This window comes from Aythya fuligula, chromosome 1 (assembly GCF_009819795.1).
Source record: "Aythya fuligula isolate bAytFul2 chromosome 1, bAytFul2.pri, whole genome shotgun sequence".
NCBI lineage: Eukaryota > Metazoa > Chordata > Aves > Anseriformes > Anatidae > Aythya > Aythya fuligula.
The window spans coordinates 16,433,815-16,450,964 of NC_045559.1; the positions used below are offsets into that span (position 1 = coordinate 16,433,815).

Sequence of the window (17,150 nt, forward strand, 5' to 3'; positions counted from 1 at the left end):
TCAAACCAAGCCCATCCCAGTCAAAATAATTCCCATCAAAGTGATCTGTGAGCCTGCACAGATTGCAAGAGCCGCAGATTTCCTTTTTTCACGTGTCCTTTAACACTAAGGCCATTGATTTCACAAGTGCTTTTGAGGCAGTCCTAGCTGATGCCTTTCCTGAACCAGCCCCTCCCTTGTCTGGCACAAGTGTCCATGGGACAAATCAGACCAGACACCAGAACTGGGTTAAAATGAAGCTTGCAAGAGGGAAAAAAAAAAAAAAAAAGAGAAAAAAAAAAAAAAGGTTCATTTATTTATTTTAACCTGGATAGGTTCCTCAATCCTCTTCTCCATGTTGTCAGGGGCAAGTAAAAAAAGTGGTATGAAGGGAGAGTGAAGAGCAAATTATGGGTGAAAGGACAGCCTAACCTCTAAATGGATGGAGATGATCAGCCTCGCTCACCTGGCTTCAACACAAACGCCCTCCTTAGCCTTCAAGTATCTCTGCAGCCTTAAATCTCCACTTCTCCCCTCCCTGGAACAGCCTCCAGAAACGAAGAGTGGCAACTGTGGCACAGCACAGGGAGGAGAATGGGAGCAGCACTGTGACTAGGAGCGGGACAGGGCCGTGGCGTGCACACATCGCTGGAACTGAACAGCTCCTGCACTGAGGTGCAGCCCTGGAAGGGGTGGTTTGCGACTCACAGCTCCTAGGGACCAGAGGAGAAAGCTTCAGTGCTGCCAAGCAGTGCTTTGCTTCACGTGTTCCCCTTCTGCATCCTCTGCTTTCTGGTTTCTGGTGTGAATGACAGTGGCTCAGCAGTGCACGTGTGACAGTGCAGGAACATTTTCATCTTTGGTATCTGATTTTGACTTTTTAACTGAAAATAAATAAATAAATAAAAAGGAAGTGAAGTGCTAGGCTGTCCCTTTCAAAGCACGATGGCCCAATGGTTCAGACTGATGGCAGATTGCTGCTACTACATCCAGATGGTGCTGCTGGGAGCTGCTTCTTGTGGGTGCCACCATCTCGAGACCTGGCTTTTGCTCTTTCTGAAGGATATCACTGGTGACTCCTGCTGCAATTACTGTATGAAATGTGGCTGAAAGCAGAATTCTGCATCTCCAAAAGCAACGTGAATTTGTCAAGGGTTGCCATCACTCTCAAAGGGTAAGATGGAGGCCAAAGTAGGAAAAAAGGAGAGGTGAATGACAAGGGTGTTATCTGGAGGTAGGAATTTATCACATGATTAAAAATGGTGCCTTGGATTTTGGAGAGACCCTTCACTTAGTTCTGGAAGCTGTGTCTTTGCTGCCCTTTTTATTTACAGAACAAGTTGCAAAAAGCAGTTGTTATTTTAAAGACGTGAATATTTTTGATCTGAAGTGCTACAGCCCACCGGAGATTTTGATATATTTTTTTTAAATGTTGGCTAATTTTGTATTTTGAGTAGGAAGCTTCAGCTTCACACCACTTCTACACATGCTCTTGCTCTGCTATCCAGCAGTCCCTGCATGCTAAACTTGTAACCGAGACGTTCCTCCACTAATCTCTATGGCTTTTATTGGGGTTTTCTTATTGCTCACCTTACTGTGGACTTTGAGGAGGGGAATATCTGAATTAGCTCAAAAGGATTTAACCCATAAAACACCACTGGGATGCAGTGATATTTTACGTGTCCCTACATACCCACCCAGCCCCAGCTTTTGCTTTGCTTGCTAGCAGATGAGTGCAGCAGGGAAGGCAGGAGCAGGGCGAGCTGCCCGCAGTGAGAGTCCCCCCTCGGACACCACCCCGCCGTGCCCACCCTCACAGCGAACAGGAGTGCACAGGCAGAAAAAGTCTCCAAAAAAGCAGCAGCATTGGTGTCTTGCACACTGACGTAGGTCATAGAGGAGGCAAAGCAGCAGCGGGAGGAGGTGGTCCCACACTCCCCTTGCCCATCCGTATGCTTTGGCACAAGCTGGGAGGCAGCTGGTGGCTCCAGCATCCTGGTGGGCAAGGACACGTGTGCCTGCACCACCAGCCTGCTCATCCCTCCTCCGTAAGGGGCGAGGAGGAGCAGCAGCGAGTGGTGTGACCACAGCATCTTGGAAAGAGGCCTCACACACCGCTGCCGAGCAGAGATCTCTGCTGGATCCGCATGGATTTCAGTCTGAGGACTGTGGCTGTGGCTGTCGGTGCCACCTCTGCCCGCACAGGAGGGCTGTGGACAACAGGCTGGGGCTGGGCTACCAGAGGGGATGCAAGCGCCGACTCCCCGGTGCCCATTTCGGATGACTGTAAGAAAGCAGCCAGGAAGACTTCAGAGAGAGTATCTCTGGAGTGGGCAGCCTCCCCTGCCGGCGCCACACATGCATGGTTTCCAAGCATGGAGGAGAATCTGGATATAGTGCAGCCAGTCCTTCAGATGGGATGTGAAAGCAGAGGCCTCCTCCACCAGCGTCGCCTGAGGTGCAGCGTGCAGAACCCATAGCACGTCCCGAAGCCCCGATGAAAATGAGCCAACACCCAGCTCGCCGTCTCCTCTTCCACTTGACAGCTCCCAGCGCCCATCCCAAGCCTGTACATTGCCGCGGAGAAGACCTGTGACATTCACCCGGGTCGTAGCTGCCTCCCTGCGCCTGCGCCGAGGGTTCGGTGCTCAACGGTCCCGTCGGAGGGGCAGCGTCCGGCTACTTGGAGCTCGTGTACTTGGTGACAGCCTTGGTGCCCTCAGAGACGGCGTGCTTGGCCAGCTCCCCCGGCAGCAGCAGGCGCACGGCCGTCTGGATCTCCCGCGAGGTGATGGTGGAGCGCTTGTTGTAGTGCGCCAGGCGCGACGCCTCGCCGGCGATACGCTCGAAGATGTCGTTGACGAAGGAGTTCATGATGCCCATGGCCTTGGAGGAGATGCCGGTGTCGGGGTGGACCTGCTTCAGCACCTTGTAGACGTAGATGGAGTAGCTCTCCTTCCTGCTCTTGTGCCGCTTCTTGTCGCCCTTCTTCTGGGTCTTCGTCACGGCTTTCTTGGAGCCCTTTTTGGGGGCAGAAGTGGACTTGGCTGGCTCTGGCATCCTGAGGGCTCTCTCCTCTGGCCCTCAGAGCTGCTTGGAAAGAACAACAACAACAACAAAAAAGGTTTGTTTTCATTCTTTTGCAGGATAATTCTACTGAAAGATGGGAGAGGCTGAGTCAGTGGCACCTCTGGATCTGAGACGAATGCCCCGTGACCCTGTGCAAGCATTTTTGTGCTGCCGCCAAGGACCATGCTGCTTTGTGCACGTTTTTGTGCTGTGCTCTGTCTAAATCCCCGTGACGCTGGCCTTGTCAACAGCACTGAACCCAAACCCAGTTGGCATCTAACCAATAAATATGGGCTGGGGGTGGACATGTTTCTGAGAGGAACATTCAAGCTCCGGGGAAAACATTAACTGCAGCACGGATTAAGTTAAGCCTTTCTGGAACGGGCTGGAGACACTTGGATGATATCACTGCAGCCATCTTCAGATGAAAATGTTCAGAAGTGTTTTATACAGTAACTACAAACCCCAATAGCTCCTTCTTTTTTTCTGCACGTGCACAAAGGTTTACTCTGAGAGTGCCCATACTGCTATTGGTTTATACCATGCATTACAGTGCAACATAAAAAGAAGATTTAAGCCAGTGGGCTGCAGTGCTGGAATCTCTCAGCATTAATATTAGCTAGCAAAAATACCAAGGAGTAGAAAAGCTCAGAGGAGGTGGCAGGAATCACCCTACAGAGAAGCAGGAATGGGGACAGGAAGAAAAAATCGAAATGCTTTAGGGCCACATGTCGACTGAGACAACTACGTGGACTGAAATTATTTGGTGTTTGGTGCTTTCTGCTTTTGGGGGAGCAGGCCTCCGCTGGTCAGCTGGTGCCAGAGATGCCAGATTCCCTCTCTGACTTTTAATTCACTGTGCCCCAACTTGCAGGGCCCTGACCTTTAGCTGTCTGCTGTCGTGGAGAAGTGCAACAACACAAAGGCAGTCTGTAAAAAGGTCATAAAAGGGGCTGCCTCCTCCTTGCTGCAAATTTACATGCTACGTGGGCCAAGGGAACAGCAGTGTTGCAGCCTGGTCTGTTGATACAAATGGCTTTGTGTTGGAGTGCTCCCTTGGAAGGCAAGTCCTGTCCAGGCTTTGCTGGAGGATCAGCTTCCAGCATCACTCTGGGGCTTGGGCTTTCACTGCTCTGCAGCCTTCTGCCGAGGCTGTGCCCCCCTCAGGGCTGACCTACGAGTTGTAGTCGGATGGCTGAGAGAAGAAAAAGGAGCTTCGGGGCAGACGGCACCTGAGGAAATCACAGAATGGTTTGGGTTGGAAGGGACCCTAAAGACCACCCAGTTCCAACCCCCTGCCATGGGCAGGGACACCTCCTGGGCTGCTCACATGGGTAGAAGTAAACAGGAGAGAGAAAGCTGGGATGTTCTGCAGGCCGAGGGGGATCGATGTGCCCACAGCTCAGTGGGTACCAGCCTCGTCTTTCCAAACCCTGTCAGATCAATGTCTAACCTTTTCCTTAAACCCTCCAAAGACATCACTTTCACCAACCTATTTGCTTGGCTCTGCCACCCTTCTTGATTCTTTCAGGGTGTTTTTTCCCAGTGGAGGGATTTGGAAGGGTAAGCTCTGGATTGCCCCAAAAGTACAGGAGGTGCCTCAAAGCTCTGCATTTCCTCCTGTGGTGACACCAGAATTTGTCTTCCCTTCTTCCTCTACTTGGGAAGCAACACTGGGAAAATAAATCCCCTACTGTTCGTGTTTGCAGACCTGAAGCATTGGAAAGGCATTTTTCCAAGACAAGAAATAATCGCGCACTTGCTTCTTTTTCTCCGGAGCTAATTCCCTGGCTGACAAACACCACAACTGAAAAATGGGAACGGCTGCTTCTTGGGCTTTTTAAAAAGGACATGCTTCCAAAATACCCATCAACCGTTAAGTGGACAGCAAGGCAACTTCTAAAGAAGGAATGCAGCACATAAAAGGCACGGGGGTGACTTCATTTGTCTCCAGAAAAGGTTACGCTTAGCGGACAGCTCTGCCCGTTCATCTCGCTGGAGCCCTTGGGTAGCACAGCCAGGGTCTCGCTCCTCTCCCATGTATGGCTGCAAGGATGCTGAAGTTCAGCAATTAGCACAAAAGCTTCAATGTCGTTGCTTCTCTGCACCTATTTCTTTGCAGCACACAGTTTAACAGCTAAATAACACCTCCTTTGGGGACCGGCTGCCTGCCTTCCAGTCTGTGGGAGAAAAAAGAAGCAGTTGCGTTTCTTCTGGCAGCAGCTGACCCTGCCAGAGCTGGACCAGACGATCTCCAGAAGTGCCTCCAGCCTCAGCCACTCGTTCTGTGGCTGCTGGAAACCGAAGGACCTTTAATCTAGAACAGGCTTCATGAACTGTGTTCCCCAGGTGGACATCTCGCATGGGATACTGCAGCTCAAGATGCCTACAAGCACCCCTAATGAGGGCTCTCCAGGTCCAGGCCCCCCTGGGACACTGGGTATGGCCATGCAAGAGCAGACAGTTGGAAGGACCAAGGTGAGGTTTTCTCAGACTCTTGAGGAAAGCCTTTGGGCACATTTTTCCTTTTCAGCCACTTTTAATGCTGTGAGGCAATCAGTTATCAGTGAACACAACAAAATCAGCCACAGCATTTCTCCCAGCCTGTCCTAAGCTGTAAGCAGCAGTCCGCCTGCTGCCAGAAACCGGAACAGCAAGGGATGACAGATACATCTTCCCTCGAGTTGACACCCCTTTCCTCAGCATCATTAAAAGCAAAATGAGCTGAAAACATATTCAAAGATACAAATCACTGCAGTTTCTCGGATCTGAAATGGAAGAGTCCTGCTGAGAAATCCCACGTGAGGCCTGCTGCTGCCTTCGTTTTTCCTAGGCCTGATATATGATAGCTAGGCAGGTGGAGAAGCACCTTCAGCATTTTTTGATTTATTTTTTGCTATTTTTGGGGCTTGCTGCTGAGTCTGGCAAACCTGTGCAGGGATGACAAGGGACATTGTCTGGCCTTTGGGACCTCTCTTCATGCAGAGGTGGAAATGACACTGGGATTTTTCTTTCTTTTTCCCTCTTAAAAGCTGTCCTCAGCTCTGTGACATCCACTGTAAATCCTTGTGCCCACTGCGCTGCTCCCTTGTTGTATCTTACTAATCAGCCGTAGAGGTTACAATTCTCTAATTGGCACTTTGTTCTGAGGATTATCATCCCTTTCCTTAGTTTCTCCTGTGATACAAAATAAAGAAAACCTGGCTTTGATCCTCCAGGCCTAGAAACCTACAGTGAAATTCGCTGCTGCTGTTTGTTTTAGTCTCGAACACAAGGAAGGGCAACAAATCACTGAATGCTTCTGCAGGAAATAGGAGGCTTTGTAACGGCTTCATCTGCTCAGAAATGCCAATAAAAGCACAGACAGAAGATCTGTTAAATACAGTTTACAAATTACCAGATGTCAGCAGACAACTGGTGCTGGAACAGCGCATTTCTGCAAACCCTCCCCTTTTACCTCGCACCCACCTCAGCTGTTAAACGAGCAGTCCCTGATCCAACAGGTGCCCTTACGCAGCAAGGAGAGAAAAATATCAGGAAAACTGAGAACTGAGGCAGCTATTTCATGGTTTTTTGGTCGCAAGCCTTGCCTCGGCAGCAGAGCAGATCAGGAGTGTGATGAGTCACAGCGAGCCACCGGTGCTGCTTCCTCGTGTGCCACTCATCTGTGGGATGGGAAAGGGTTTTTCTGCTGGCGTGTTGTCTGGCATGTGATGATGAGGTAGTGTTTGCTTTCCTTGGAAGGGATGAGGAAAGTCGTTTTCTAGGATAAGGTAAAGTAAGCTGAATCGGCTGATTTCTTCTAAAGGTGGAGGGGCAGAGGTCGGTGTCAGGACGCCAGATAATTCCCTATCAGTAACAGTGCCCAATCCTGCATACTCTGCTCTATTTTATTCGATTGCTCCTCTAAAGTTATCATTTAAAAGGCTAAATTTTAACTTAGGAGACACACATGCAATTATTCTTGTGAAGACATTCATGCTTACCATGAAAATACATTAGCTCAGCAGACGCCCCTGCCCCTACCCATACAAAGCAAGGCTCCAACTCAGCGCCACACACAGGCACCCTGTGCTCCAAGTGACCTACAGCTTTAGCATAAATGCAGGCAGAACTGAGCACAGAGATGCCCAAGCATCCTAACTGACTGCTCCTCATCACTGCTTGTGGCAACACGTTATTTGGGATTTTGGTCCCAGACACTCCTTCTAGTAATCTTTTCTTTGCTGTTCTTTGCAGGCATTTCTGCTTACAACTCCAGCAAACACATTTCTGAACACCAGCAAGAGCTGCAATTTCTTATGTTACCTCCGCCAAAGATGCAAATACTTCTCAGGGCTCTGGGAGCATTCACCAGAGATGCTTATGCACAAAGGAAGGAGCAGAACCACAGATCAGAGCTATCTGCAAGGAACATACGCTGCATTTTTAAAGAAAAGAAAATCTTATTCATGAGCCCAGCAGAGACACAGTACTGCAAGGGGAATGACTGTCAGAAGGCTAAACATTGCTGGTTTTATTCTGATTAGGTGCCTGGGGTCAGTGGGGGTTTAACCTGGGCCTGAAACAACAAGTATGATGTTTAGAGATGCTCAGCACCAACAGCCAGCACTGATTTCCTCTGGAATCCAGGAGGCTCAGTGCTTAGAAAAATCAGACTCCATGTTTTGTCAGGGTTTTGTTAGAGCAAATAAATACCTGAGTGCTTAAAAAAGCTACTTGACTTTTATCAGCTCTTCATAGGATGACTTGTAAGCTACCTCCTTTGGAATCTCTCTGATCTGCACACTTGACTAACAGGACCTAATAAAAGAGAGTATATCCAGTACTGAAATCTGCTACAATTATCCTCCCATCAGCTTTCCCACAAAGTTTTAAGAGATGTACATTATCACAGCCATCCTCTGTACTCTCAGTACTAAAACCATCCAACAGAGAACACAACCAGGCTCTCTCCCTGGGGGCTTATCAGCAAGTCAAAAACTTAACACAACATAAACTTCAACATGAGCTTCCTCTCCGAGTTCCACAGTTACCAGGATTTGCTTCTTTTGCCACAAATCCCTTCCTTAAGCAGCAGCTTTCTTTATATCCCACTGCGACTGATCTGGACCTGCCCCTGTGTCATCAGAGCAATGCAGCGAAACTGCTTTGAGTACACAAGGGTCTGCAAACCCCATACCTGCAGATGATCTCAACCTGAACTAGAGCAATCCTGCTCTGCAGAAGAAAGCAAGGCATTGCATCAGCTCAGCTACCTGACAGCATCACCAGTTGTACAAATCTTGTGATTTACCACGTGCAGATGACTGAAAATGGTGTAAAACAAAACTCAGAGGTGGCTGGGTTCTGTAAGGCTATCCACCTGTTACCCATCAGGAGGGTTACTTACTCCACGATGCCCTATGCTACTGAAAATGCGAACTGTAGATTCCAAAAAAAAGGCTCTATGCCTAATAAAAAATGAAAATTGCTTCATTTTCGGCCATGATTAGGTCATGTTTTTCTGGAAAAACTGAAGACCATATACTCACCAAGTCTCCTGTATCTAAGTAACTCCTTCTACAGTGGAGCCATGGTCTCTGAAGGAGCTATAGCAATAAGGCTGAAGAATTGCCTTTAAGTAAACTATTCTTATAACTTTGATGGGGTAATGGAGAGTTACCAAAATCCGAGACTATTTTCATTGGTGCTGAAAATGGCATCCATTACAAATGTGCTAACTTAGCACATTTGGCCAAAAATACGACAAGTTACAGCCCATCACCTGCAGGCCATAAGGGGAGCGTGGGTGGCAGAGAGAGAATAAGAAAGCCCAGGAGATGAGAGCTGAGACAGGAGCTATGTGGGAACCGACGCAGACGTATGTGGCACCTCTTCCTCCTACGAGCCCCATTCCTGGCTTTTAGGAGGTTTCTGTGACCTTCTCGATCTGCTACAGCTTTGCATAGCAAAAAGAAACAAGAGCAGAGATCAAACCCCAAAATGCTTCCTGTGGCCAGACCACGCTGATTGGGAATTGTACGTGTGGATATAAAACCAGGGGGAAGTGGAGAGCTACGTTCTGAAATTAAACTAAAGATCAGACCAAGGTGATGAGGGTTTTAAGAGCGATATGATGGGCACATCACAACACCAACCTCCTTTGGCATGGGTGAGACAAGCCTAGCAAAAATGTTAACAGCCTTTGTGCCCCGTTTATAGGTCTGTGCTCAGGGGAACTGGGCAGTGAGCATCACAAACTCTCCCCCACGCTGATAGCAGTTTTACTGTGAAATGAAGACGTGTGCCTGCAGGGAAACAGAGACCAGCGTCCTTCCCCAGACTTCACACCGTGCAGCAGGAGAACCAGGAATACAGCCCAGGGCTGCCGGCACCTTGCTCTGCTGCAGCCGGCAGCTCACACTGCCACAGCCAGAGCCGTCCAAGGGCTAGAGGTCATCTTCCAGGCGTGGCAGCAGGGGAGCACAAGCCTCTTCTAGGGCACGAGACAAGAGAAGCACAGCCTGTGAAGTGCAGCAGAGCTGGCGGCTCTCAGCGACACAGGAGGGGGAAGGCTCAGGATGCAAGAATAATTTAAGGCGAAGGCAAACTCCGCCACAAGAACTGACAATAGGTCATAAATAGATTTGCATTGGAGGTGGGAAGTAGGAAGCTCACACCCTTTACCTGGAAGTGGAAGGGAGATGGAGAGAGAAGAGGAGAGAGTTGAGGAAACCTGTATCTTCCATAAAAACTGATTTTTTTTTTTTGAAAACATTTCTAGGACATAGCTCTGGCAATACCAAGTAGCTGCTCTGCATTAACCAGATGATCCCATTCTGTTCCATATTGCTGTGCTACTGAAGAGTGGTTATTAACAGGTAAAGAGGCCCTCCACATTACCTTGCTCTTTATTATTTTCTTTATTGTTCCTTCCTTCCTTCTCTCACACCCATTTTAAGTGCCAGGAGCTTCAAAGCCCCAGGAGGTCTCCAGGAGGTTTGCAGCCACTCGGTCCCATTCAACACGTGGCGTTTGTACAGGGACTAGCACTCTGCTTTGCCTTTTGAACAGCCACGGGGCTGAAAAACTTGCAGGTCTCCAGAAACATTGGAAAAACTGTGTCTCAGGCCAGGTTAGCTCATGCCCAAATTGCACCACACCATACAACCTGTGTGTGAGTAGTGTTTTAGTGGTGTTTTAATTCAGCTCTAACGCAGTGGTCAGTATTATCAAGTAGAGTCAGCGTGCTAGGCACTACAAGCTGGAAAAGGTGGACTTCTCCCAAAGAAATCAAAGCCTAATTAGGGATACATCACTATTTGTGTCAAGTAAGAATGCAAAGAGCTTCCTGCTGAAGTGGCAACCACTAGTGAAGAAAACAGGGGCTGGTGGGCAAAGTGATCGCCCCAGATGCCAGTGGTTCTGGCTGGTAAGCAGTAATTAGCATAACTCGATGAAGACTTGCATTTCAAAACACAAAGGGGCTTTCAAAGGCAGCAGGTTTAAAATGTCACATTATCTGTACCATGCTGTTATTTTTAACCAGCCCTGGTTCCATCCTCCTACGCTCGTTTTCTTCCTGAGGCTTCCACACCTTTAGTTTCCCCACGGCTGTGGTTTCCCAAGCTGATTCTTCCTCCAGTGAACTGCTCGCCCTCTGCTCTTCCTCCTCACCACTGGTGCCCCTCCGAGCATCGCATTACTGCCTTGGTTTCAAGAACTACACCTTTATGGGGGACTCCTGAGCCCTTGGGTTCTGCCCCAGTTATTAAGCAGGCACAATCAATAAGGAAAATGATCGGAGCTGGGTTGAGGACCCACCGTGCATGAGAGGATAGAAGAGGGGAATTAATTTTGGTGTAGGAGAAGGGAGGTGTGGAGGACAGGAAAGGGGAGACAGATACAGCATTCCTACCTTCAGAACACAGCTCTGTATCTGCAGTGCATTTTAAGCCTTATACACATCAAGAATGGAAATAACCTGTGTTTATACTGGGGTGGTCAGAGGGCTCAGTGCCGATGGGATGCTCTCGTGTTGCCTGCCCCAGGATGCTCACTGCCTCCTGTCTTGCAGCGCCCCACTCGATGCCCAACCATTTTCCCGGTTCCATAGAGGCCAAGGTGCCACTTCTCCCTCTCTGCTGATATTTTAGCAACATCCTCACCCTTCCTTCATCCACGTTTGTCAACTGTTCACTTCTTTTGGTATTTCTGTTCCTTCATCAGGCATCCTGCCTGACCTTGTGGCACACGAACAAGGAGACTCTTTTTATCTCCTTGCTTTTTCTGGCCCTTCACACTAAGAGTTTTCTTAATGCATCGAAATCCAGAGTGGTCCCAACTGTTCCTTCTTCTCTGTCCTTCCTGTATCTCATTTCAGCAACTTCTTTTGTAAAAATGTCACTTGCTTTTCTGCTCAAGCTTCTTCTCACCTTCTAGGCTAATTCACATCCTCTTTGTAATGCTAAACAATCCTGCTGAAGGTGCATTTTCAGTTCTCCCTCCCCTTTCTTCCACTGCCTCCTGCACAGACCGTATTCATTGTACTGCCACCTTTGCAGCTTGTTCTCATTGCTATCTATATGCCTTCTTCCCTGCAGTACTGTCTGCTGGCAAAGATCAGTCTCCTACACATAATTGCTTTCCTCACAAGTGAGAGGACTATATAGGTTATACAAATGGGTTATATGGAAAGATTTTGTGCCCAAAAGCATGTCCATTTTTCCAACTCTGGCAGTTGATATAATACAAACATCACCTTCACTCTCCAAACAAAAATCCTTCATCATCATGGCTACAACACCACAGCTTCTTCCTCCTGCTGCGATTACCCTGGGGAAGGACCTGCCACTGACATATCTGAACTCTCCACGTCTCGTATCAAAGTCAAGTCCTCTGCAAGTGGAAACTCTCTGTTCCCTGACCCTGGAGTCAACCCAATAAATTGCCATTTTTAACAATTAGCCCACAAAAACTTGCTGCGATGGACCACCAATGTATTCTCAATTAACTCAGAAAAGAAAAAAACCCTACAACTGTTCTACAAGAAGCTTTCGGGATGGTTCAAAAGATAAATGATCACCCCCAACAGCTCGTATCTTCAGGAGGGTCGGTGCAATAATATGACAAGCGTGGTGATTAACTCTCACCACAAAGGGAAATGTTGAGTTGAGGTAGGTGGCATATAAAATCCCCCACTCTCTTTATGAGTCAGGTAAGCTGCCAGAAGGCGGAGGTGGGATCCGTGGGATGGAGCTGTGTTCGTTCCAGCCAGCTAATGTTATGCTTTTTGAAATAGAAAAAAAAAGTGGTTTAATTAATAAATCAGTTTTGCCAAAATTAAGAGACCTATTTCAAGAGCAACATCTAACGGTTGCCCTTGATCCCCAGGATGCTGTCTGCAGTGAAAGTCAAGGAGAAATATTGTTAAACAACTCCACCCCCCCACCACCTGAGGTTCAAATAGCATTTTTGGGTAATGCATCTCTTCTTCTGTCTCCCACCCAACGCCTATGATCCTGCAGTCACATTGCCCTCCTCTCTCCCTGGCTCCAGAAGAAAGGGAAGCTGGCGAGCCAAGATCCCAGTCTCACCGCCCCGCACAGAGCCCTTTCCAGGGGCAGAGCTCAGCCCTGGTGAGGAAAAAAAGCACTTCCTTCCCAAAATAGCTGCACAAAATTGGATTAATACATGCATAGAATGAGATGATTAGGGGAAAAAAAAAAAAAAAAAAAAAAAAAAAAAGCATCTTTTGGTCTTATTTTGGGTCAGTCCAGGCTTCAAAGATAAATTTAAATTGACAGCAGCATCCCTTATTTAATATTATAGATTTTTCATTACTGAAACCAGATTTAGAAACGTGAAGAAAATTCCATTAGTTCCTTGGGCTCCTGCTTACAGCTCAGCCTGAATAAGCTGCCTTCCCAGGTTCACTTCTGAATTCGGGAACATTTCCCACGTCGTTAATAATTCTTCAGTCCAGCTGATAACGTGTATTTGAGGAAGGGCAAAGAGCAGAGAGTTTCAGCCCTGGGAGAGAGATGCAATAGGCTGGGACTATCAGCATGAGTCATTTCTTTGTTTCGGATGGAGAATGGAAGATCTGGAGTGGAGCACACATACATATCTGTAGGCATCTCTGTATGTAAATGGCAGTTCAGAGAAGGGACAATGAACAAAGGAACAGCGTGGGGGAAAAATGTAAAGAGGAAGACAAAGTAAGGGCTGAAGAGAGATTTCAGGGAGAAGAGAGCAAGATAAGGTATTGAAAACAGGCCGGAGGAGGAAAAAAAAAGATGGGGGGAAGGATACATGAAATGGGACAAAAAGGAGAGAAAAGGCATGGGTGGACAAAAAGCAGAGAGAAGGGGGAAGGTAGAATAACCAGTAGGATGTTTGGCAAGACAGAAATATTGTATGATAAATAAGACGTAGGGAAGAGAGACATGGAGGGTCGCAGTAAGAAAGACAGGCCTGGCACAGCTGAGATGAGAAATGAGCAGCTGGAGGAAAAATCACCGCCCAGAAGAGCGCTTCTGGAGCCGCAGGGAAGAGGTGAGGCTGCCCCAGAGTCACGCCCAGGGAAGCGAAAGGCAAAACCAAGGTGAAAGGTAAAACCAAGGAGAGAAACGACGAGGCCCGGGAGAAGACAAACGGTACCATGCTGCTGGGTTGTGGCCTTTTGCCTAAAATAGGAACCACGAAGGTCACTGAAATTCCCACTTCGATCTCACATTTGGAACTTGAAGAAATTTCTTTCTTCCCCTGCAATCCTTCTTCCTTCCCTATGTTGGATTAAATTAATGAATGTACACCCCGCAGTTACACCTCCCTGTCAGGGAATAAAGCCCTAGACACCATTAAGCCCGAAGCAGACCTTGCTCTCTGGCTCCCTTTGCGTCTAGAGGCTTCGGCAGAAATATTCCAGCAGACGAATCGAGGTTTCCTGCAGCTCCACAATCACCATGTAGGAGCTGGGTATCATTAGCAGCTTGAGGAAAGAAATAGGAAGTCAAGAAGGGCGTGCGCTCAGGGAAAAGGCTTGTTTTGCTTTCATAATTAGCAAATCTTACCAGTACAAAGGGAAAAATTGCTGCTGGTACCCAAACCGTCACTCCTTTGCACCACAAATAATAGGAACAAAAGAGGAGGGTGTGGGAAGCACATTCATATCATCAAATTCCTCCTGTGATTAGCATGGGTTCAGTGTAATCACAACCTCACCAGGAAAAGAGCACGCTATGACAAAAACGCTGTGCAGGCTATGGAGTAAAACCCTGGTAAGATCAAACAGTGCTCCCGGGGCAGCAGCAGCCTGAAACACCAGGGCTTTATTAGTAGTAACAGCAGCAACATATGGGGATGAATGAAACCGTGTTTGTAAATGCGACAGGCGATCGCACCCCCTCTCTTGGCGGTCGCTTTTTCCCGATCTGACTCAGCCTCCCCACGGATCCACTCCCCCATCCCTCGATTCATAAATTCTCCATCTCGGGGAAAGTTACGGAGGCACCGCACGAGCACAGGGTGTGAGATGATGCGAGACGGGAGAAGGGCGCTCAGTGCCAGCACCCTGCACCCAGCAAAACCCGCAGTGCAAACGCACCGAGCTCTCGGCCCTTTGCTGCTTGCAGGGGGGCACCCTACAGGACACGGGGGCTCGCTCCTTTCTGCTGGAGGCATGCAGTGAGGCCGAGCCAAACCCCTTACACAACTGCGTGATGCTGCACGGTGACGGCTCCGCATTCCCTGCGTCTTGGGACACAGGCGATGGGCTGTGTGAGGAGGGATGGTGAATGAGAAGGGCTCCTCGCAGCTCCTTGCTGGCGGTGGAAAGGGAGCAGGGTGAATGGGAAGACAGCGGTGATGCAGGAGAAGTGGTGCATGCTGAGCAGGGCTGGACACCCTGCAGTGCTGTGGGCACTCAGGAGGGCTGTACACCCAGCAGGGCTGTACACCCAGCAGGGATATACATCCAGCACTGATGTACAACCAGCAGGGATGTACACCCAGCACTGATGCACACCCTGCAGTGGTGTGGACACCCAGGAGAGCTGTACACCCAACAGTGATGTACACCCAGCACTGATGCACACCCAGCAGGGCTGTGCCCCTCACTGCCTCCTCCACATCTCCCAGCCGTTCCCAGCACACCCCCTGGACCCCACGGACCCCATGCGGGCTGTGTCTCCGGGTCCATCCCATGCCACCCCCAGCCCCGCCGCCCCCCGCAGCACCTTGCCTGCCGGCCGGCCGCTCTCCTCCGCTGAGCCAGCTCCGGGGACGAGCCTCCAGCACCGGCCGGCCTCGTAGGGGCGGTGTTGGTGGCGGCGGGGCCGGCTCTGCGGCGGGGCCGGTGCTGCGGGCCGGGGCCGGGGCCGGGGCCGGGGCCGGGCTCGCCGCCCCTTGCGGCCGCCCCTGGGCCGGGCTGAGCGCCCCGCCCGCCCCCGCCCGCCCCCGCCTCCTCTGCGGGCTCCCGCCGCGGCCCCGGCGAGCGGCGGCTGCGCGGGGAGCTGGGCACGGAGGAGGAGGAGGAGGAGGAGGAAGAAAGAGGAAGAGGAGGAGGAGGAGGAGGAGGAGGACGGGCACCTGCTGCCGCCCGGGCAGGGCCGGGGGCTGAGCGGGCGCACCCAGCCAGGGGGGCGCCCAGCGGCTCTGCGGGCCTGGGCTCGGCGGGGAGCGTGGATGAGAGTTTGCTCCGATTTCCGAGCCGGGTGAGAGCCGCGGGGCGGAGCGGAGCGGAGCGGGGAGAGGCGGCTGCAGCTCGGCCGGGCGCCTCCTGCCCGCAGCCGGCTCCGTGGCTTTTGTTCCCGGCCCCCGAGCACGCAGCAAACGCAGCCCCCGTGGGGGGGGGCTTGGGCTTGGGGTCGTTGGGGTGGGCGTGATGCTGGCTTGGGGTGGGGGTGAATGCGTGGGGGTGACCCCATCGGACCTCGCTCGGCCACCCCGCTGCCTGCCGGAGGCGTTGCGTGCCCGCCTGGCCGTAGGGCAGTAGCCGCACGCTCGCCCCAAGTAGCCAGCGAGGTACGGGAGCAGTGCGGTGGGAGAGCCTGGGGTAAGGCTGGTTTCTGGAGCAAGCTGCCAGCCCTTCAGGAGGGCCCTATAGCTCTGTGCATCCAGCCCAGGCCTCCTGCCCGCTTCCCTGGGTTGTTGCAGGGCTTTGATGCACCTACAGGGCAAGTTGGGGGAAATACCATCCTTTTTTGCCCCGTTTCCCTGCCGTGCTTCGTTATCACGGTTTTGGGGTGGGTGGCTGTGTTAGGCTTGTACGAACGTGGCATAAATGCTGGGCTGGTGCTTGGGCTTTGCGTTCCCAATAATGGTTTAGATAGGGTGGGGAGGGGAAATATTTAACAAGAGGGGATCCCAGTGCTCCACGTTACCCGACAGCATCGTGCCTTAATTTTTACTGTGCGACGAGTAGTGTTGTCCCTCAGAATTAGGGATGTGAGCTGCCTTAAACCTTTTTTATTTTTATTTTTTTCAATGTCATATCTAGTCATTCAGAAGGGAGGGCTTGTTTAGTCCTTGCCCGTCGTCTTCTGTAGCTGCTACTGGATCTTTAACCTGCTGGTTGCGGGATGGATAAAATAGGAGATTAACTCACCGTGTGGGGCTATCAGATGGCACAGAAATCCCCCAAAGTCGGAGGGAGGTCCCACTGTTTCTCCTGCGGTGGCCTCAAGCTTGCTGGGCTCATTTCTCCACCCTAACACGGGTGGCTTGGGGCTGCGATGCCCGGCTGGAGCCTGGACGAGGCGCTCGGTGCGTCCAGCTCCGCCACTCACCTCTCGGACGTGGTCCTGCTCAGCGGCAGGTAGGACCAACCTGGGTGGCGTTGGGCCGATGGGTTTGTATTTAATTTGAGCTCCTGAGCCCCGTTCTTCCCAGCGGGTCGGGGGGTGCCAGCTGCAGGGGTTGGGGTGCCGCTGCGGGGTGGGTGCACCCGTGGCTCCCCTTGGGGCCGGGTGAAGGTGGCACCCAGGCTCTCGCCGCTGTCCTCGCCCGCGCCAGCCTGCCCGCCGTGGCGGCAGCGCTGAGGCCTGGTGACGTAAATGCCTGTGGGGGAGGGAGGAATTAAGGGCAGCAGCTGGGAAAAGCCTCTCCTGGCTCCTCAG

At 50.8% G+C, this 17,150-nt stretch overlaps 2 protein-coding genes across 4 annotated transcripts in view; one reads left to right on the top strand and one right to left on the bottom strand.

Moving 5' to 3' along the window:
- Nucleotides 1-263: 263 nt before the first annotated feature.
- On the bottom strand, nt 264-16,827 carry LOC116497136 (histone H2B 5-like). 2 transcript variants are annotated; one of them, XM_032200692.1, is made up of 2 exons: nt 16,640-16,827; nt 264-3,069 (listed from the first exon to the last, which is right to left on the bottom strand). In XM_032200692.1, exon 2 carries the CDS (start codon nt 3,037-3,039, stop codon nt 2,659-2,661), a length of 381 nt encoding a protein of 126 aa, XP_032056583.1. In that variant the 5' UTR covers nt 3,040-3,069; nt 16,640-16,827; the 3' UTR covers nt 264-2,658. The 2 variants fall into 2 exon arrangements, with proteins under 2 accessions (XP_032056583.1, XP_032056574.1); XM_032200683.1 differs by lacking the exon at nt 16,640-16,827 and adding an exon at nt 15,270-15,383.
- GRAMD4 (GRAM domain containing 4) overlaps nt 15,618-17,150 on the top strand; it is a 78,221-nt gene continuing 76,688 nt past the window's right edge. For both annotated transcript variants that reach the window (XM_032200664.1, XM_032200671.1), the window contains exon 1: nt 15,618-15,746. In XM_032200664.1, coding sequence (XP_032056555.1) covers nt 15,718-15,746 — 29 coding nt within the window. In that variant the 5' untranslated portion in view covers nt 15,618-15,717. The remainder of the gene's footprint in view (nt 15,747-17,150) is intronic.

Excerpts from the sequence above, each read along its gene's own strand:
- LOC116497136 (XM_032200692.1), bottom strand. The coding sequence starts at position 3,039 with ATGCCAGAGCCAGCCAAGTCCACTTCTGCCCCCAAAAAGGGCTCCAAG.